At 46.9% G+C, this 23,137-nt stretch overlaps 1 protein-coding gene across 3 annotated transcripts in view; it reads right to left on the bottom strand.

The window, feature by feature from the left end:
• The window catches only part of STAT1 (signal transducer and activator of transcription 1), a 2,295,457-nt gene that overhangs the window by 1,843,126 nt on the left and 429,194 nt on the right, over nucleotides 1–23,137 (bottom strand). For all 3 annotated transcript variants that reach the window (XM_077275645.1, XM_077275646.1, XM_077275644.1), the window contains exon 9: nucleotides 18,879–19,040. In XM_077275645.1, the coding sequence (XP_077131760.1) occupies nucleotides 18,879–19,040 (162 nt within the window). The remainder of the gene's footprint in view (nucleotides 1–18,878; nucleotides 19,041–23,137) is intronic.

Here is a 23,137-nt window from a genome sequence, read left to right as displayed (position 1 = left end):
GTCACAGCCGGAGAACTAACTACTCCTAAAGATAGAAACAGGAAAGCTATCTTGCCTCAGAGAAAATTCCCAAAGGACAGACAGCCCCCCACAAATATTGACTGTGAGTGGAGAGGGAAAATAACATACGCAGAATGAAACCAGGATGTAGCAAAGGAGGCCAGTCTAACTACATAGATAGAACAGGAAGGAATACTGTGCGGTCAGTATTAAAAACTAGAAAAATCCACCACAGAGCTTACAAAAATCTCCATACCTGACTAAAGGTGTGGAGGGTAAATCTGCTTCCCAGAGCTTCCATCTTAACTGAATAAATCCATACTGACAAGCTGGACAGAAAAAAACATAGAAAGTGCAGAACGATTAAGTCCACGACAAGTGGACTGCAAAAGAACAAGCAAGGACTTATCTTTGCTGAACTGGTCAGGATATCAGGGAAATCCAAGAAGAGATGTGAATCCAACCAGGAACCATTGACAACTGGCACAGGCTGAAGGATAGAACCAGGTTAAATAGCCGAGCCAGAAAGACAATCAGTGGAAGCAGCTGCTGACTACTAGATCCAAGGAGCAGCCGTACCACTTAAAACCACCGGAGGGAGCCCAAGAGCAGAACTCACAAAAGTGCCACTTACAACCACCGGAGGGAGCCCAAGAGCGGAATTCACAACAGTAGTCATCTCCACAGTGTGTTATGAACTTGGGGGTAAAATATTGAAGGCTCAGGGGCAGAGGCGTAGCTAGGGTTTTAGTTTAGGGGAGGCGAAACTTCTGAGTGGGCCCCTAATCAGGTAACCTTGATTACAATTTGGTGACACACCCTAATAGTGGAGGAGAACCTCAGCAGATGACTGCACTGTAGCTGTAAATAATCTCTATATAAAAACCAACATGGAGATTACGACCATATGGTCAGTTGGAGATACCAGTCCTATAGAACATATAAGAGATCACAGCACAGTTGCAGATAGTAACTTACCGCAGTCATTATTTCTGATGGAATCATTCACTTTCCCAGTCTTTCCCATCTAGTCCAGACCGACATAACTTCTTCCAGCCAGGACTCATCTGCAGAGAATTTAACAAAGACACGTTTCACTTCTCATATTCCAGCCATCACCATCTATTCCCAACCTGCACAAACTCCTTATCCTGCTGATACCCCAAATACTGAGCCACTGCTGTGTCTCTATTACTGCACCTGCTGTGTGGTTCTCTGTGCTTTCTAAATTCTAAAGCAACTCTCTATAATATAGTAATGTCGGGCACAAGTGCCCTAGAAAACAGTGCCCATATTTTGCCCCCTAGAAAGTAATAATGCCATGTTTGCCCCTTTGATAGTCACAGTAACCGGAGTTCCGCTATAACAATAAGTGCCCACTTTACATTTAATAATGTCCCGAGTCTCCCCCCCCTGTACAGCTCCCCTATACACAGTATGGTGCTCTCTTTTGCACAGTATAATTCCCCCTCACTGTATAGTACCACCAATACAGTATACTTACTCCTTTGTAGCCCCCAAACTGTTTGATGGCTCCAACACTGTATGATGGCCCCTATCACTAATCTCCACACTGTATGATGGCCCCCTAGATAGCCTCCATATAGTATAATGCACAAAATAGTCCTAAACACAGTATAATGCACTCCCCATAAGCCTCCATATAGTATAATGCACTCCCATAGGCATCCACATAGTATAATGCACTTCCCATAGGCCTCCAAATAGTATAATCCACTCTCTATAGGCCTACTCTACAGTGTATAATGCACCCCCTTAGGCAGGCCCTGTAATATAAGGCAGCACCCCCATAGGCAGAACCTGTAGTATAAGGCAGCCACTCATAGGCAGACTCTGTAGTATAAGGCAGCACCCCCATAGGCAAACCCTGTAATATAAGGTAGCACCCTCATAGACAGACCCTGTAGTATAAGGCAGCCCCCCATTGGCACTCTTCAGTATAAGGCAGCATCCCATAGGCAGACCCTGTAGCATAAGACAGCACCCCATAGGCAGATTGTAGTATAAGGCAGCAGCCCACAGGCAAACTTTGTAGTATAATGCACCCCCGCATAGGCAGAGCCTGTAGTATAAGACAGCACCCAATATGCAGACCCTGTAGTATAAGACAGCACCCCATAGGCAGACCCTGTAGTATAAGACAGCACCCCATAGGCAAACTATATAGTATAATGCACCCCCACATAGGCAGACCCTGTAGTATAAGACAGCACCCCATAGACAGACCCTGTAGTATAAGACAGCACCCCATAGACAGACCCTGTAGTATAAGACAGCACCCCATAGACAGACCCTGTAGTATAAGACAGCACCCCACAGGCAGACCCTGTAGTATAAGACATCACCCCATACGCAGACCATGTAGTATAAGACAGCACCCCATAGCCAGACTCTGTAGTATAAGGCAGCATCCCATAGGCAAACTCTGTAGTATAATGCACCCCTGCATAGGCAGTCCCTGTAGTATAAGACAGCACCCCATAGGCAGACCCTGTAGTATAAGACAGCACCCATAGGCAGACCATGTAGTATAAGACAGCATCCCATAGGCAGACCCTGTAGTATAAGACAGCACCCCACAGGAAGACTTAGTAGTATAAGGCAGCATCCCATAGGCAAACTCTAGTATAATGCACCCCTGCATAGGCAGTCCCTGAAGTATACGACAGCACCACATAGGCAGACCATATACAGTAGTATAAGACAGCACCCATAGGCAGACCATGTAGTATAATGCAGCCCCTCATAGGCAGACTTTGTAGTATAAGACAGCACCCCACAGACAGACTCTGTAGTATAAGGCAACACACCATAGGCATACTCTGCAGTATAAGACAGCCCCGCATAGGCAAGCACTGAATTATAAGACAGCACCCCTATAGGCAGACCCTGTAGTATAAGGCGGCACACCCATAGGCAGACCCTGTAGAATAAGGCAGCACCCCCATAGGCAGACTCTGTAGTTTAAAGCAGCACCCCATAGGCAGATCCTGTTGTATAAGGCAGCATCCCTATAGGCAGACTCTGTAGTATAAAGCAGCACCCCCATAGGTAGACCCTGTAGTATAAAGCAGCACCCCATAGGCAGATCCTGTAGTATAAGGCAGCATCCCCATAGGCAGACTCTGTAGTACAAAGCAGCACCCCCATAGGCAGACCTTGTAGTATAAGGCAGCACCCCCATAGGCAGACCCTGTAGTATAGGGCAGCACACCCAAAAGCAGACCCTGTAGTATAAGGCAGCACACCAATAGGCAGACCCTGTAGTATAAGGCAGCACCCCATAGGCAGACCCTATAGCATAAGGCAGCACTCCCATAGGCAGACCCTGTAGGATAAGGCAGCACCCTCATAGGCAGACCCTGTACTATAAAGCAGCACCCCATAGGCAGACCCTGTAGTATAAAGCAGCCCCCATAAAATAAATATGCTTCTTCCTGCTTCCTCCGCTGCTCCGAGCACCCGCACATCTCCTGATCGTGGGCGCCGGGCAGTGACGTTATCGCGCCCACTTTTAGTGTCGGCGTCGGTGACGTCAGACGCTGACTGGGGGCTGATGGGAGAGGGATTGTAGTGCTCCTTCTACCATCAATGCGGTCAGTTGTATTGACTAGACACAGATATAGCTGATTCTGCGATGACAGGCAGGGGGCCCACTGCTGGCACCGGGGCCCCGCGCCTGCTCAGGGGCCCCATAGTGGCCGGGCGGCAGAGCAGGGAGATCGATTCTCCCTGCTCTGCCGCAGAATGTAACTATCGGCACGCTGTGCACGCTAATACAGTTACAGTAGCGAAGCTCCGGGTGGGCCCCCTCAGAGCACCAGGCCCGGGGCGATGGCCCCCTCTGCCCCCCCCCCCCCCAGTGGCTACACTACTGCTCGGGGGATGCCCCTGCTGGTCCTTCAGCTAAATTGTTTGTACCTGTACTGTAAATTTTTGAGGCACATCATCATGTGACCTTGGACATTTTTTCTCGTGTTTTTTGGTAGTCAAGCTTGTGTAAGGGTGTAGTTGACTTTGTGTCCTCAGGTAGTGTCTGTGCGCATTCCAAGACGTCGCATACTGGTCCCTCTGGGGCTCTTTTACCATTAACCATTCCTGACCGACAATGGACTTATTTATCCAAGGATTTCATTACAGACCTTACAGGTTTAGAAAAATGGCGCACTTAATTTATTTACCTGCTCTCCCTAATGCCAAGACAATGGCTTAGGTATTTGTCACCAAAATCGTGAAGACTCACGGGATTCCCTCCAATGTGGTGTCAGATCAGGAGACCCAGTTTGTATATACAATTTGGAGAGCATTTTGCCATTTAGGTATGAACCTATTCTTCTCCTCGGCATTCTATCCTCAAACTAATGGTCAGACTGAATGACTAAACCAAAGTTTGGAGACATACCTCAGATTTATTGTCAGATAACCGGGACCAATGGTCTTCTTTTTAACCACTGGTAAGTCGCCATTTTTTGGTGCATATGACTTCCATTCACAATCATGTACTTTCAATAAATATGAGTCTCTGGAGGTTCCATGTGAATGAACAATTTTTTCATCTGTGTGAAAAGGGGTTCAAAACAATGAAACAATTGTTACAAACATATGGCTGATAAGAAATGATTGTCAGGTCCGGACCTAGGGGTGAATGATTTAGTATGGCTGTTCAGCAAAAATATTAAACTGAAAGCTCCTTCTTTAAAATTAGATACTAGGTTTATTGGTTTTTATAAAGGTGGTCACCGTAATCAACCCTGTAGCTTTTTGTCTCAAGCTTCCTCTTACTCTCAAAATCCATAATGCTTTCCACAGGTCTTAGCTAAAAAAATGTGTTGTGCTTGTGGTACCATCACCTTTACCACCGCCACTGGTTATTATTGATGGCAATTTAAGATTTCAGGTACCAAAAATCGTTGATTCCCGTAAGGTTCACCGCTCTGTACAGTACCTGGTGCACTGGAGAGGAAAGGTCCTGAAAAGAGGATGTGGGTGCTGGCGTCTGAGGTTAGTGCCAGCAGGTTGATACAGTCATTTCATTTAGCCCATTCGGATAGACCTGGCCATTCATAGAAGAGGGAGGCTACTGTCACCATTGTATCACGTCTTCCTGGGAGATCTGGGGTTAGTCGATCTTAACCCTGCTGTTGCGTTCGGGTCATAGTGACCCGTAGAGAATTAGTGAGGCCCTGTAGATATTTTTCTATAAGTTTCTAAAACTTGAGGTTACTTGACTTTTTCTCATTTTGGGGGTCCTATCTATGAGGTGTTTTTTTTGTGTTTACTTTTTGCTGCACGCCGATTTATACACTTGTCGTGTTCGGGTCATAGTGACCCGGAATTATTTTTTACAGCTGTGAGGCCATATTTTCAGTGAAATAAAGGAGTTATAATCTCAGTTGGGTCTATTTATTGCATCTACTATTGTATATCAATTTATTTCCTAAATTATTTCAATGGGGTCGTACACGCGCTCTGCCGGGTGTATGCATTGAGATCTGTGCACCATAAAAATGGCTTTATATTATTTTTGGTGCACAGTCTATACTAAAATGTACAGCGCATCCAGAGAGATCACTAGATGTGCACTACACGTGTATATTCTGAGCAGAACGGACTGCGCAGAACGCGCTGTGTAAGAGGGCCTTATTTTGTGAAGCTGAGCTCTAAAGGCCTGCAAATGATTATTTTTTGGCTAAATAAGTCTGTCTTCCTGGCTTATCTCCTTGTTTTCAGAAAGGAAGGAGCAGCAGGCCTTGTACAGAGCATCCAGCAACATGCCCAGGAAAGTGAAACCATGGCCTCCACAAGCACTTCTACCCCCATGGCCTCTACCAGCGGTGCTTCCAGAATAAAAAGAAAAAGGTGCAGCTATTGCCCTTATTCTTGTGATAATAAAACAAGTATTACATGTTCTGGATGCAAAAAAATTCTTATGCAAAGCTCATGTTTATTGTTCTTCATGCAAGAATACATAAATTTATATTACCATGTAAATATGTTCAAATTGAAGTGTTTATCTTTAATTTGTTTTCACAAAAGGTTTGATTTGCTTGTTTTGTTTTTTTTACATATGTGTAGTTTGCTATTTTTCGTTTTGCTTATTACTAAACTTTTTTTAATAAAAAAAAATAATAAAGATTTCAATTTCATTTTTCTTTTTTTTTTTTTTTATTTCCAAACATGTTCCCATACAGTCTAGTAAGCAAAAAGGTATACAAATAATTGAGTTAGAGTATCTAAAATCAAGATTTAATACACCGGGTCATAGTGACCCAGGAGCAATACAAGTGTATAGGACATGGGAACAGAACAGCAGTTTAACGTACTGTGAATTGCATGTCTACCATTTTTCTTCATAATAGACTTTGTTTACTTTGGCGCTGAACAGGTAAGTGACTCTTTGTAAGCAAGTTGCTTTTTGTTATCCCGGTTTGTCTTACCTGTTAATACACTAACATATCTGTTTCAGGCCTCCTAGGGTAGGGGAAGGAGACAGTTTAGGACATTAACAGGAGCATAGTAAGGTCGGAGACTTGGGGCTTTCTAACTAAGAGGGATTTAAGGGATAGTTAGGGTCCCAGTTTCAGGGACAGTTTGAGGCCCCCTTCCTTAGCGAAGACCATCACAGTAGAACATTTGTACTAGCAGATGAATTCACTGAGGAGTGTAGTTTCCACAATGAGGGCGCTTTGGGGTTTTTCTGCTCTTCCCAGACTTGGGAGGCTCTGTCAGTTCGGCCCAAAGTATTACTGCCAAATGGCATAATGAAAGACAAATAGCAATTCTTCCCATTCTAGCCCTGCCAAGTGCACAAACAGCAGTTACGGACAGCAAATTGGTCATTTCTGCGTTTGAAACAAATTGCTTTAACATTCCCAAAGGGGTATAACTTCCAAAATGGGGTCACTTGAGGGAGGATGCTGCTCTTCTAGTACTTAGGCGCTCTGTATATGGAGTCCGCAAAGTATTATAGAAAATTCTGGGCTCCAGGATGCCTCCTGTTTAACAATACTACTTAGTCATACTGCAAGACTCGGGAGGGACGGAGTGCTATTGGCAAATGTAGTTGGTTGACTTGCAAACATTGAAGGATAAACTATCATGATCCAGGCTGAGGTTTGTTTCTTGTTATTTTCTCCCTGATCCGGTCATGCGGGGGTTAACCTTCTTTGCCTTGTTTTGGGTTCTGTGTGGCAATTTCAGTCTGCTGTGGCCTTCAGACCAGTGTCAGTGATAGTTCATGCTCCCAGGCTAGAGCAGCTGACCACTTGATACCGTGTTTTGTCCTCTACCTGTGTACTCTGTTCCCATGACTTCCACTCCTGCCACCCCGATTTGTCCTAGTGTTCGCTCCCTGTGCTTGGACCTCTTGGTATATGACCCGGCTTGACTCCTGACCTGTTTTACTTTCTCTCGTCTCGGTTATATCTGCTCCCGTCTGGCTCTGACTTCTGGCTTGTATTTCACCACATGCATTGACCTTTGGTACTTCTTGTCCTGAGGGTTTCTGACTCGGCTCATCTGACTCTTTCACCACTTGGTGGCGCTTGTGCTGCTGCTCAGTTGTGTTACGCTGTGTGTGCACCTCTCTACCCTCACCAGCATCCCCTGGTGAAGGTTGCGCTATACTGCACTGCAGCAGCATTACATAAACTATAAATAATCAAACAATGCGGGTTCACCTCATCACCCCTTCTCCTTGATCTGTGAATGATGGCTTTAAGGATGCAGGATATCAGCTTAGGGGACCATGGCCCAAGCTGGATGAACACAGATCTGCTCCACTGACCATCGTTGAACCCTCACAAATGTCTTGAAGAATCCAGGTTGGCACAATCGGGTTACCTGGCCACATACATCTCTGCTTTTAGTTAGTCACAAGCTTGTTGTTACTTCCTCTCTGTGGGTGCACGCCAAAAGTCAGGTGCAAATTGTGGGGGTAGTCGCAGCTGCTCTAACCCCGGCGAGTCAGCGGAAGGGTGAGACTCTGTATTTTGCTGCCACTGTTCATTGGGTTATTTGCCTGTTTTGTGGTTCAATAAAGTATTGCCACACTGTTTTACCCTCACCCTGTGTTGTTTTAGTAGTATTATGCCAACGGTAAAAGGAGATTGGGTGTTCAGTGGGATGATTGCTGGTCCATGCTGTCTCGAGCCAGCGTACTAAATAAAGGAATTGGTCCATTGGGATGACTAGAACATTGTGGAGGATGACGAATACTTAGCTGAGATGGTCTCAAAGCAATTGCCAGAGCAAAGATACATTGGTGGTCTGGAATCAATCCAGTCCCCAGCAGCCCAAATCCAGGAGTTGTTGGTTGCATTGAGACCTGGAACCTCAAGTGGGGAAAGGGCTTGTGTTATGAAATCAGTTTTGGGAGTTCCAGTACCCCTACCACCAGCGGTGGAGAATATCCCCATGATAGTTCCCCACCAAGGTACTCATCTCCGTTACAGTGTACATTGTGATGTTACAGTGCACATGTAACTCACCTGTGTACTGACTCACCATTGCCATCTCTAGGTTAAGTCCTTCATCTTCGCTTTTCATCTTCATTCAGCACAGACTGTAATCACTTCGTCCAGCCAGGGCTCGTCTCTGCAGGAAATAACAGTTATCTAGAGCACCGCTTGCAGAATACATTACTTAATTTTTTACCAACTTCTACACTACATTGAAAAAAGAAAAAATGGCGACATAGTGTCACCCTGCACAGTACCAGCACCCCCCATCCTGCGCTCCTGTGTCACCATTCTGCCCCATGTGATTTCCCATCCTGCCCCATGATTCTGCCCCATCTGTCCCATGATCCTGTCCCATCTGTCCCATGATCCTGCCCCATGCTCCTGCCCCATCTGTCTCCATCCTGCCCCATGATTCTGCACCATTTTTCTTCATTCTGCACATCTTGTCTCCATCCTGCCCCATGATCTTGCATCATGTGTCTCTATCCTGCCCATGATCTTGTACCACATGTCTCCATCCTGCCCCATGATCGTGCACCACGTGTCTACATCCTGCCCATCTGTCTCCATCCTGTCCCATATTCCTGTCCCATCTGTCTCCATCCTGTCCCATCTGTGTTATGACCTGGTGGTTAAGGAGCAACATGGGACGAGCTCTGAGGAGATGGTATCTTTACTGACCGCAGTTCCTGAACCTAACACAACACTAGAAGTAGCCGTGGAATGTTCCTGTCACTCCCTAGACATCTCGTCACAGCCGGAGAACTGACTACCCCTAAAGATGGAAACAGGAAAGCTATCTTGCCTCAGAGAAAATTCCCAAAGGACAGACAGCCCCCCACAAATATGGACTGTGAGTGGAGAGGGAAATGACATACACAGAATTAAACCAGGATTTAGCAAAGGAGGCCACTTCTAACTATATAGACAGAATAGGAAAGGATACTGTGCGGTCAGTATTAAAAGCTAGAAAAAGCCATCACAGAGTTTACAAAAAATCTCCACACCTGACTAACGGTGTGGAGGGCAAATCTGCTTCCCCAGAGCTTCCAGCTTAACTGAATATTGAATACTGACAAGCTGGATTGGGCAAACATAAAATGAGCTGAATGATTAAGTCCACAGCCAGAGGACAACAAATAAACAAGCAAGGACTTATCTTTGCTGAACAGGACCGACTATCAAGGAAATCCAAGGAGAGATCTGAATCCAACCAAGAAACATTGACAGCTGGCACTGGCTGAAGATCAGAGCCAGGCTAAATAGCAGAGCAGGAGAGACGATCAGTGGAAGCAGCTGCTAAGCTGACTCCAAGGAGTAGCAGTTCCACTTAAAACCACCGGAGGGAGCCCAAGGGCAGAATTCACAAAAGTGCCATCCACAACCACCGGAGGGAGCCCAAGAACGGAATTCACAACAGTACCCCCCCCCTTGAGGAGGGGTCACCGAACCCTCACCAGAGCCCCCAGGCCGATCAGGACGAGCCAAGTGAAAGGCACGAACCAAATCAGCGGCATGGACATCGGAGGCAAGAACCCAAGAATTATCCTCCTTGCCATAACCCTTCCACTTGACAAGATACTGAAGCCTCCGCCTCGAAAGACAAGAATCCAAAATCTTCTCCACCACATATTCCAACTCCCTCTCAACCAACACCGGGGCAGGAGGATCCACAGAGGGAACAACGGGCACCACATATCTCTGCAACAAAGATCTATGGAAAACATTATGGATGGCAAAAGAGGCAGGAAGGGCCAAACGAAAAGATACCGGATTGATAATCTCAGAAATCTTATAGGGACCAATAAAGCGAGGCTTGAACTTAGGGGAAGAAACCTTCATAGGAACATGACGAGAAGATAACCAAACTAAATCCCCAACACGAAGCCGGGGACCAACACACCGACGGCGGTTAGCAAAACGTTGAGCCTTTTCCTGAGACAACGTCAAATTGTCCACCACATGAGTCCAAATCTGCTGTAACCTGTCCACCACAGAATCCACACCAGGACAATCAGAAGGCTCAACCTACCCTGAAGAAAAACGAGGATGAAAACCAAAATTGCAAAAAAAAGGCGAAACCAAAGTAGCCAAACTAGCCCGATTATTAAGGGCAAACTCGGCCAACGGCAAGAAGGCCACTCAATCATCCTGATCAGCAGACACAAAGCATCTCAAATAGGTTTCCAAGGTCTGATTGGTTCGCTCAGTTTGGCCATTTGCCTGAGGATGAAACGCCGAAAAAAACGACAAATCAATGCCCATCCTAGCACAAAAGGACCGCCAAAACCTAGAAAACTGAGAACCTCTGTCAGACACAATATTCTCCGGAATGCCATGCAAACGAACCACATGCTGAAAAAACAATGGAACCAAATCAGAGGAGGAAGGCAATTTAGGCAAAGGTACCAAATGGACCATTTTAGAGAACCGGTCACAAACCACCCAGATAACAGACATCTTCTGGGAAACAGGAAGATCCGAAATAAAATCCATGGAAATATGCGTCCAGGGCCTCTCAGGGACCAGTAAAGGCAAAAGCAACCCACTAGCGCGGGAACAGCAAGGCTTGGCCCGGGCACAAGTCCCACAGGACTGCACAAAAGAACGCACATCCCGCGACAAGGAAGGCCACCAAAAGGACCTAGCAACCAAATCTCTGGTACCAAAAATCCCAGGATGACCAGCCAACACCGAACAATGAACCTCAGAAATTACCTTACTAGTCCATCGATCAGGAACAAACAGTTTCCCCACTGGACAGCGGTCAGGCTTATCAGCCTGAAATTCCTGAAGCACCCGCCATAAATCAGAGGAGATGGCAGAAAGAATCAACCCCTCCTTGAGAATACCAACCGGCTCAAGGACTTCCGGAGAATCAGGCAAAAAACTCCTAGAGAGGGCATCCGCCTTAACATTCTTAGATCCCGGAAGATACGAGACCACAAAATCAAAACGGGAGAAAAACAGGGACCATCGAGCCTGTCTAGGATTCAACCGCTTGGCAGACTCGAGGTAAATCAGATTCTTATGGTCGGTCAAGACCACAATGCGGTGCTTGGCTCCCTCAAGCCAATGTCACCACTCCTCAAATGCCCACTTCATAGCCAACAACTCCCGATTGTCGTCATCATAATTACGCTCCGCAGGCGAAAACTTTCTGGAGAAGAAGGCACACGGTTTCATCAAAGAACCATGAGAACTTCTCTGAGACAAAACGGCCCCTGCCCCAATCTCAGAAGCGTGAACCTCAACCTGAAAAGGAAGAGAAACATCCGACTGACGCAACACAGGGGCAGAAGTAAATCGACGTTTAAGCTCCTGAAAGGCCTCAACAGCCGCAGAGGACCAATTCGTCACATCAGCGCCTTTCTTCGTCAAATCGGTCAGGGGCTTAACCACACTGGAAAAGTTGGCAATGAAACGGCGATAAAAATTAGCAAAGCCCAAAAATTTCTGAAGGCTCTTCACAGAAGTGGGTTGAATCCAATCATGAATGGCTTGGACCTTGACAGGATCCATTTCTATAGCCGAGGGAGAAAAAATAAAACCCAAGAAAGAAACCTTCTGAACTCCAAATAGGCATTTAGACCCCTTCACAAATAAAGTGTTAGCACGAAGGATCTGAAATACCATCCTGACCTGTTTCACATGAGACTCCCAATCGTCGGAAAAAATCAAAATATCATCCAAATATACGATCATGAATTTATCAAGATAATTCCGGAAGATATCATGCATGAAGGACTGAAACACAGATGGGGCATTAGAGAGCCTGAATGGCATCACAAGGTATTCAAAATGGCCTCCGGGCGTATTAACTACAGTTTTCCATTCGTCACCCTGTTTAATACGAACAAGATTATACGCCCCTCGAAGGTCAATCTTAGTAAACCAACTAGCCCCCTTAATCCGAGCAAACAAATCAGAAAGCAAAGGTAAAGGGTATTGGAATTTGACCGTGATCTTATTAAGAAGGCGATAATCAATACAGGGTCTCAAGGAGCCATCCTTCTTGGCAGCAAAGAAGAATCCCGCTCCCAACGGTGACAAAGAGGGCCGAATATGCCCCTTCTCCAAAGACTCCTTAACATAACTCCGCATGGCGGCATGCTCTGGCACAGACAGATTGAAAAGTCGGCCCTTAGGGAACTTACAGCCAGGAATCAAGTTAATAGCACAATCACAGTCCCTATGAGGAGGAAGGGAACTGGACTTGGGCTCATCAATTACATCCTGGAAATCCAACAAAAACTCAGGAACTTCAGAAGAGGGGGGAGAGGAAATTGACATCAAAGGAACGTCACTATGTACCCCTTGACAACCCCAACTAGTCACAGACATGGATTTCCAATCCAGCACTGGATTATGTAACTGTAACCATGGAAAACCCAGTACAACCACATCATGCAAATTATGCAACACCAGAAAACGACAATCTTCCTGATGTGCTGGAGCCATGCACATGGTCAGCTGAGTCCAGTACTGAGGTTTATTCTTAGCCAATGGTGTAGCATCAATGCCCCTCAAGGGAATAGGGCTCTGCAAAGGCTTTTAAGAAAAACCACAGCGTCTGACGAACTCGAAGTCCATTAAGTTCAGGGCAGCGCCTGAATCCACAAATGCCATGACAGAAAAGGACGATAATGAGCAAATCAGGGTAACAGACAAGAGAAATTTAGGCTGCACAGTACTAATGGTAACAGACCTAGCGACCCTCTTAGTACGCTTAGGATAATCAGAAATAGCATGAGCAGAATCACCACAGTAAAAACACAGCCTATTCTGAAGTCTGAATTCCTGCCGTTCTGCTCTAATCCAAATCCTATCACATTGCATAGGCTCAGGACTCTGCTCAGAGGACACTGCCATATGGTGCACAACCTTGCGCTCGCGTAGGCGCCGATCAATCTGAATGGCGAGAGACATAGATTCATTCAAACCAACAGGCGTGGGAAACCCCACTATAACATCTTTAAGGGCTTCAGAAAGACCCTTTCTGAAAATTGCAGCAAGAGCATCTTCATTCCATTTAGTGACCACAGACCACTTTCTAAATTTCTGGCAGTATAATTCTGCCGCTTCCTGACCCTGACACAGGGCCAACAAGGTTTTTTCTGCCTGATCCACAGAATTAGGTTCATCATACAGTAATCCGAGCGCTTGAAAAAATGTGTCTACATTAAGTAATGCCGGATCCCCTGACTCAAGGGAGAATGCCCAATCCTGAGGGTCTCCACGCAGCAGAGAGATGACAATTTTCACCTGCTGAGTGGGGTCACCAGAGGAACGGGGTCTCAAAGCAAAAAACAATCTGCAGTTAATTTAAAGTTCAAGAACTTAGATCTATCCCCAAAAAACAAATCAGGAGTAGGAATTCTAGGCTCCAAAACCGGAGTCTGAACAACATAATTTTGGATACGCTGTACCCTTGCAGCAAGTTGATCCACACGAGAGAACAAACCCTGAACATCCATGTCAGTGCCAAAATCCTGAACCACCCAGAGATTAAGGGGGAAAAAAAAGACAAAACAGGCTGCAGAGAAAAAAAAATGGTTCAGAACTTTTTTTTTCCCTCTTGAGATGCATTCGATACATTGCTGGCCAGCTGTACTGTTATGACCTGGTGGTTAAGGAGCAACATGGGACGAGCTCTGAGGAGATGGTATCTTTACTGACCGCAGTTCCTGAACCTAACACAACACTAGAAGTAGCCGTGGAATGTTCCTGTCACTCCCTAGACATCTCGTCACAGCCGGAGAACTGGCTACCCCTAAAGATGGAAACAGGAAAGTTATCTTGCCTCAGAGAAAATCCCCAAAGGACAGACAGCCCCCCACAAATATGGACTGTGAGTGGAGAGGGAAATGACATACACAGAATGAAACCAGGATTTAGCAAAGGAGGCCACTTCTAACTATATAGACAGAATAGGAAAGGATACTGTGTGGTCAGTATTAAAAGCTAGAAAAAGCCATCACAGAGTTTACAAAAAATCTCCACACCTGACTAACGGTGTGGAGGGCAATTCTGCTTCCCCAGAGCTTCCAGCTTAACTGAATATTGAATACTGACAAGCTGGACTAGAGCAAACATAAAATGAGGTGAATGATTAAGTCCACAGCAAGAGGACAACAAATAAACAAGCAAGGACTTATCTTTGCTGAACAGGACCGACTATCAAGGAAATCCAAGGAGAGATCTGAATCCAACCAAGAAACATTGACAGCTGGCACTGGCTGAAGATCAGAGCCAGGCTAAATAGCTAAATAGCAGAGCAGGAGAGACGATCAGTGGAAGCAGCTGCTAAGCTGACTCCAAGGAGTAGCAGTTCCACTTAAAACCACCGGAGGGAGCCCAAGGGCAGAATTCACAAAAGTGCCATTTACAACCACCGGAGGGAGCCCAAGAACGGAATTCACAACACCGGTCTAACAACTCATCCACACGCGGCATGGGATATGCATCCGTCACTGTTTTCTCATTGAGCTTACGATAGTCTACACAAAACCGTGTAGTCCCATCCTTCTTGGGCACTAACACTACGGGGGATGCCCAGGGACTATCTGACTCTTCAATGACCCCTAAACGCAACATCTCTTGTCGCATCCCTTCTCGTACAGACTCAGGGACGCGGAAGGGGAGTTGTCGCGGAGGGGTCTGATCCTGGGTCTCAACCTTGTGTTGTGCCAGGCGAGTGTACCCTGGTCTCCCTGAAAACATCCTCTGTCGCTGCCTCAACAACACCTCCGCCTGCTGGCTCTCCCGGGGACCTAAGTCTTCACCCAAGTGTACCTGGTCCCACGTTTTAGACTCAGTCCTTTCCCCTAAAACATCAGGCAAAGGAAGTCCGGCTAAATCCTCTGCTTCAGGTGCACAGATGGCCACTACCTCTTCAGGGCGCTCCTGGTAGGGCTTCAGCATATTCACATGGAACATGCGGATAACCCTGGGGTTGTCACAATCGGCGACATTATAGGTGGTGTCGGCTATATTCCCCACTACCTGGTAGGGCCCCTGCCATGCAGCTTGGAACTTGTTCTGCCTAGTGGGCTCTAACACCAGGACCTTCTGTCCTATTTCCAAGGTGCGCTCTCTGGCCCTCCTATCGTAGCATACGCGCTGGCGCTGCTGAGCCTCCTGCATGTTCCCACGTACAGCCTGAGTCAGCTCCTGTAGGCGGTCCCGGAATTCCAGCACATAGGGTACAATAGGTACCCCTTCTATGATGCCCTCCCCTTCCCAGTATTCTAACACTAAGTCTAGGGGTCCCCTTACCCATCTCTCGTATACCAGTTCGAACAGGGAGAACCCCGTGGATTCTTGGGGCACCTCCCGATAGGCAAACAGGAGGTGAGGCAAGAATTTCTCCCAGTCCCTGTAGGTCCTGGTAAAAGTCCCAATGAGTTGTTTTAACGTCCCGTTAAAGTGTTCACACAACCCATTGGTTTGCGGATGGTACGGGGCGCTTCTAATGGACTTTACGCCGCACAGCTTACATAGTTGGTTTGTCATCTCTGCTGTAAACTGGGTACCCTGGTCCGAGATAATCTCCCGGGGAAATCCAACCCGTGAGAAAACCTGGAGCAGGGCAGCCGCCACCGTCTCTGCCAGTATGTTAGGTAATGCAACCGCCTCTGGATACCGTGTGGCATAATCTACCACTGTCAATATATGCCTTTTCCCTGACGGACTGGGTTTGGCTAACGGCCCTATCAGATCGACCGCTACTCGGCTAAATGGTTCTTCCACAATGGGGAGGGGGCGTAATTTGGCCTTGCATCGATCTCCCCTCTTGCCAATGCGCTGGCAACTGTCACAGGTCTGGCAGTACTGACGAACATCATAGGTTACCCCCGGCCAAAAGAAGTTTTGTGTCAGACGATGCCTGGTGCGACTGACGCCGAAGTGCCCAGCCAAGGGTATGTCATGAGAGATTCGCAGTAACTCCTGCCTATACTTCTTGGGAACTACAAGCTGTCGTTTTATATTGGGGCTCATCCCTGTGTGGTGCTGCTCTGTGATCCGGTAGAGGAGTCCCTGCTTCCATATAAACTGTTCCCCTTCCAATACCCCTCTCCCCTCGTGCCTTCCCACGATATCCCTCCAATGAAGGATCCTCAAGTAACTCCCTCTTAAATTCATCTGGTGTGGCCCAAGAAATGCGCCTGGCTATGGGAATACGTGTAGGGCTGGGATGTCTTACCTGGGCCTCCTCTCAGAGTGATTTCACCTCCACAGCTCGAGCTTGTCTTCGGGTGGTCACAGGATATGTCTCAGCCAGAGGGGCAACCGAGAAGGCAGACAACATGGGCCCCAAGTCATTTCCCAGCAAGACATCTGCGTTCAAATCCTCCATCAAGCTGACCTCAACAAGGCCATCCCCGACTCCCCAGTTCAGGTGAATCCGGGCAATGGGCAGTTGATGTATGGCTCCCCCTGCTACACGGACTGCCACTGTTCGGTCCGTCTTCTCTTGGTCCCGGACGAGATGAGGCTGCACAAGGGTCAAAGTTGCCCCAGAAACTCTTAGTCCCTGCATACATTTCCCATGAACGACCTGTCGATGCTGTTGTCGATTATCTGCCCGGGCTGCCTGCACGGGGTCCACTTCATGCAGCACTTTCTCCATCTCTTCCACCCCTTGGTTAGTCGTAGCCCCCAATGTCGGGTCAACTTCGCCTTGGTAGCAGTGTACAGCGGCCCGGCTGAAGGTAGCTGTTCCCGCCTTTGGCCACTGGGTATTGTCTTTGCAGGTGGCCCAGCTGACGGCAGGTGTGGCATCGCGCCCCAGGGGAACTGTGGTAGGCCGGGTTTCTAGCTGGTCCCCCTACAATCTTCAGTGGTTTGGGGCCCTCCGGGTCCATGGGCTGACCCCTAGTGACCATCTTTGATCCGGACAACTGAGGCCTCCTGACATCATAATGTTCATCGGCCAGACGAGCGGCTTCCTCAAGAGTCGTTGGCCGCCTGTCCCGAAGCCATTCCTGTGTCTCGGGGGTTAGTCCATTAAAGAATCGTTCTAACAAAACGAGCTGGAGGACGTCCTCCTTAGTGGTTGCTTGGTTCCCTTGTACCCACTGTAGCAGTGACTGCCATAATTTACAGGCCCATTCAGCGTGGGTATCGATTACTCGTTTTATAAGTCTGTGGAACTTTTGGCGTATGCCTCTGGTGTCAGTGCATACCGGGCCAAGATCACTTCTTTGATCCGCTCATAGTCCATACAGTCCTCATCAGGTACCGTGCGATAGGCGTCCGCTGCCCGGCCTGTCAGCTTGCTGGCCAGAATCTGAACCCGTTCCTCCGGCTTCACTTGATGAAGGGTACACTGCCGCTCAAAGTCCTGCAGAAAGCCATCAATGTCTTCCTCAGCCTCCCCCAACTGTCGGAAGGCATTATACTGGATCTTTTTGTGGCTTACGGTTGAAGGTACCTGGGCGGAGGCCAGAGCTCCCCCTGCTCGCTGACTCTCCTCTCTCCACTCTGCCATCTCCATCTTGGCCAGCTCCACTTTGGTCCGCTCTGCCATCTCAATCTTGGCTAGCTCTATCCTGGTCTGCTCTGCCATCTTTTCCTTCAGATCAGTACGCACATTAGCCATCACCTCTCGTATGATCTCTACTGCAGGGTTTGGGCCATAGAACGCCAGTCTGTTCTTTACCTCCCTCTGGAATTCAGTCTCCTCCACGTTCACATTGGGGGGTGCTGCACTGTCGTGTTCCATGATGGCTGCTATCAAATCCGCTTTTGTTTTGTTGCTGGCGATTAACCCTCGGGCTTCCACCAGATATTTTAATGCAGTCCTCTAACTTCTGGTAGTTGTTTTCCATTCATTCCTTTCCTCCTGTAGAAGGGGTCTCACATCCTGCTGTCTGCCACCAGTGTAACGGGGTCTACTGTGCTGGAGTACCTCTTTAGGTATCACCCCGTGTTTCAGGAGGTCCACTCTGCCTTGGCTGGATTCTGAATGAAGGACGCTGGCTGGAATTCTTTGGTTACATGGGTGCATATAAAATATCACTGCTTCTCCACGTATTACCAGTCTAACAACACTTTATTCACAGCACACAGAATATATAACACAGATACAGAGGGCAGGCCAATAGAAAAACAGCAGGCCAGACATACATTACAATAGACGCAGGTGGCCGGAGCCTGACGATATTTACTGTGGGAATTACAAAGGTGGGGGAGGTCAAAAGGAGAATATCTTGTCCCCTCTGCCCAGTGGCGCAGCCTGTGAACTGATGCATAACCTATTATACATACATATACTGCATAACATTCTTGGTGCTGGGGGGTTCTGTAACAGTGATATATGTCAGATTTGAAAAATGAGGCTGTCAGGAAAGTCAAAATTGGCTTCAATGATGAGGGGTTAAAATAACGTACCTTTGTATCAACTGCCTCAATAAATTGTGTGTGCGCTCTTGGAAGGCTTGCTTGTTTTTTGTAATTGGGTCTTCACCATCACATATAAGCTTCTGCTCCAACTCTTCCAATTTCTTCAGCTGCTGACGAATTTGTTGTAGGCTTTTAGCAACGGAGGTAAACCTGAAAGGCCACATAATACAATATTTAAATAGTTTATATAACCAACCAAAGAAATAGGTACCGTATATACTCGAGTATAAGCTGAGATTTTCAGTCCACTTTTTTGGGCTGAAATTACTCCTCTTGGCTTATACTCGAGTCATATCCAGGGGTTGGCAGGGGAGGGGAAGTGGAGCTGTGTGATAATACTCACCTGCTCCTGGCGCGGTCCCTGCACGTCCCTGGTTCCCAGGCAGCTTCTTCCTGTAGTGAGCGGTCACATGGTACCGCTCAGTACAGTAATGAATATGGACTCCACTCCCATAGGGTGAGTCAGTGCGGACAACGGGGAAAATACAGCGGCGCCGACGGTGGAACGAGGAGCAGGTGAATATAGCAAGTACCGGGGGCCTGAGCGATGAGAGGTGAGTATGTGATTATTTTTTTTTCATCGCAGCAACAGCATATGGGGCAAATGTCTGTATGGAGCATCTTATGGGGCCATGCGCAGCGTTATATGGGGCAAATATCTGTATGGAGCAGCTTATAGAGCCATGTGCAGCGTTATATGAGGTAAATATCTGTATGGGGCCATGTGCAGCATTATATGGAGCAAATACATGTATGGAGCAAATATGGGGCAAATACCTGTAAGGAGCATCTTATGGGGCCATGTACAGTGTTATATGGGGCAAATATCTGTATGGAGCATCTTATGGGGCCATGTGCAGCGTTATATGGGGCAAATATCTGCATGGAGCATCTTATGGGGCCATGTGCAGCATTATATGGGGCAATTATATGTATGGAGCATCTTATGAGGCCATGTGCAGCGTTATATGGGGCAAATATCTGTATGGAGCATCTTATGGGGCCATGTGCAGCGTTATATGGGGCAAATATCTGTATGGGGCCATGTACATCATTATATGAGGCAAATATCTGTATGGAGCATCTTATGGGGCCATAATCCACATTTGTGGAGCATTATACGGGGCAAATGTGTCTATGGAGCATCTTATGTTGTCATAATCAACATTTGTGCAGCATTATATGGGGCATATTTCAATATGGAGCATCTTATGGAGCCCATCATAAACTGTATAGAGCATTATATGGGGCGTATTTTGTATGGAGCATCTTATGGGGCAATCATGAACTGTATGGAGCATTATATGGGGCTCCAGATTCAATATGGATATTCAAAAACACTTAACCTACTGATGTCTCAATTAATTTTACTTTTATTGGTATCTATTTTTATTTTTGAAATTTACCAATAGCTGCTGCGTTTTCCACCCTAGGCTTATACTCGAGTCATTAAGTTTGCCCAGCTTTTTGTTGCAAAATTAAGGGGGTCGGCTTCAGGGCCAGCTCCAGGTTTTTGTGGGCCCCGGGCAAAAGAGTCTCAGTGGGCCCACATACCACGATTCATGATGTACAAATAGGGAGGAGAAATATAGATATACTACACAGGCCCTAGCCTTCCCCCTCGTCCTTCACATAGGCAGATCTGCACACACAAAATATGCAGACATGCACACACACACACACAATACGCAGACATGTACACATACAATACATAAACATACATACATACAGTAAGCAGACATGTACACACACACACAATATGCAGACATGTACACATACACTACGCAGACATGTACACATACAATACGTAAACATACACATACATACAGTACGCAGACATGCACAAATATACAATAAGCAGACATGCACACATACAGTACTCAGACATGCGCACACACAAAGTACGCAGACATACACACATACAGTATGCAAACATGCACACACAGTACTCAGACATACACACACAGTACGTAGACATGCACACACTTACAGTACATAAACATGCACACACATAGAGTACACAGACATACACACATACAGTACACAGACATGCACACACACAGTACGCAGACATGCACACACACAGTACGCAGACATGCACACACAAAGTATGCAGACATGAGCACACATACAATACGCAGACATACACACAGTACGCAGACATGCGCACACACACAGTATGCAGCCATGCGCGCGCACACACAGTACGCAGACATGCACACACACACAGTACGCAGACATGCACACGCACAGTACGCAGACATGCAAACGCACACAGTACGCAGACATGCACACGCACACAGTACGCAGACATGCACAGCACACACATACAGTAAAATACGCAGATATACACATACAATACGCAGACATGCACACACACACAGTACGCAGATATGTACATACATATATTTGAAGACAAATACACAAAAATACATAAATATACACAGTCATACACACTGATATACACACAGATATACACATACATGCATACACAGACACAAGCCTCACTCACCTCCCCCTGGCTTGTCGCTCATCAGGCTGCTCTGGCATGTGGCTATGGAGGGCGCGCTGCTTGATGGCCGTCAGACATGGCCGCACACATTGCACTCTGCAGCTGTGTCTGCTACTAAATGATGTGTTCCGGCTGGCACTGTGCCTTTAACTTTGCTTGTATGTCTGCCCGGCCACGTCATTACTACAGCTGCAGAGTGCACTGTGCGCGACCATGTTTGTTTAAGTGACGGCTGAGCTCAAGTAGTGCCAAAGCTGCTGGGGAAGCGGCCAGGTCTCCCTGGTATCCCGGCCACCAGTGGGCCCCCCATTTGTTTAGGGCCCCGGCAATTGCCCGGGTACGCCGGGTGCTGACGCCGGCCCTGGTCGGCTTATACTCGGGTCGGCTTATACTCGAGTATATACGGTACCTAAGTCGAATAAAGTTTAACCCTGCTGTTCTGATCACATTTACTATACATTTAATATGATACAAATTCTACAATCAAACATTTTTAGTAGTACAGCATAAATAAGCGAATAAGACCCCAATAGAGTATTGTTGTAGAGAAGACTCACATTGTGAAGAGCTTAAAGGAGGAGAGAACCTGAGTCCAAAACTACATAAAAGTATCAAACTTTATTAAAATACAAGGAAGGAACACAAAGAAGAACAATACATATTGATGAGGTAAAATACAGTGAAAGAGAGATGAGAATAAAGGTACCGTCACACATAATGATTTCATTAACGATATCGTTGCTTTTTGTGACGTAGCAACGATATCGTTAACTAAATCGTTATGCGTGACAGCGACCAACGATCAGGCCCCTGCTGGGAGATCGTTGGTCGCTGCGAATGATCAGGACCATTTTTTGGTCGCTGATCACCCGCTGTCATCGCTGCATCAGCGTGTGTGATGCCGATCCAGCAATGTCCTCACTGGTAACCAGGGTAAATATCGGGTTACTAAGCGTAGGGCCGCCCTTAACAACCCGATGTTTACCCTGGTTACCATTGTAAATGTAAAAAAAAAAAACATTACATACTCACATTCCGGTGTCTGTCACGTCCCTCGCCGTCAGCTTCCCGCACTGACAGTGAGCGCCGGCCGTAAAGCACAGCGGTGACATCACCGCTGTGCTGTGCTTTACGGCCGGAGCTGACACAGTCAGTGCGGGAAGCTGACGGCGAGGGACGTGACAGACACCGGAATGTGAGTATGTAGTGTTTATTTTTTTACATTTACAATGGTAACCAGGGTAAACATCGGGTTACTAAGCGCGGCCCAGCGCTTAGTAACCCGATGTTTACCCTGGTTATCCGGGGACTTTGGCATCGTTGGTCGCTGGAGAGCTGTCTGTGTGACAGCTCTCCAGCGACCACACATCGACTTACCAACGATCACGGCCAGGTCGTATCGCTGGTCGTGATCATTGGTAAATCGTTAAGTGTAACGGTACCTTAATTCAATGACCAATGCACCCAGACATGAAGATGGCCGGGCAGCACTGACAAGTAAACACAAAGATATGGGAGAGAGACATGCAAATGAATATTGCAGTAAATTGGACTCTTAAGAAATTTCAGGCTAACCATACATGTAAAGGTAAACAATGATTGCAGCTTAGGTCTGTAATAGTAAAAGGGCTACAAATTAATGCAATAGAGCTAGTAGAAAGTGGATCACATTTCCAAGTGAGATTACAGATACAGCTGAATAAGCAGAAAGCATGTCAACACGAAAGTACAGTTA

Source organism: Ranitomeya variabilis, chromosome 7, assembly GCF_051348905.1.
Source record: "Ranitomeya variabilis isolate aRanVar5 chromosome 7, aRanVar5.hap1, whole genome shotgun sequence".
Lineage (NCBI taxonomy): Eukaryota > Metazoa > Chordata > Amphibia > Anura > Dendrobatidae > Ranitomeya > Ranitomeya variabilis.
Note: the sequence above shows the minus strand (reverse complement) of the source record. Positions and strands in the feature narration are given on the sequence as shown.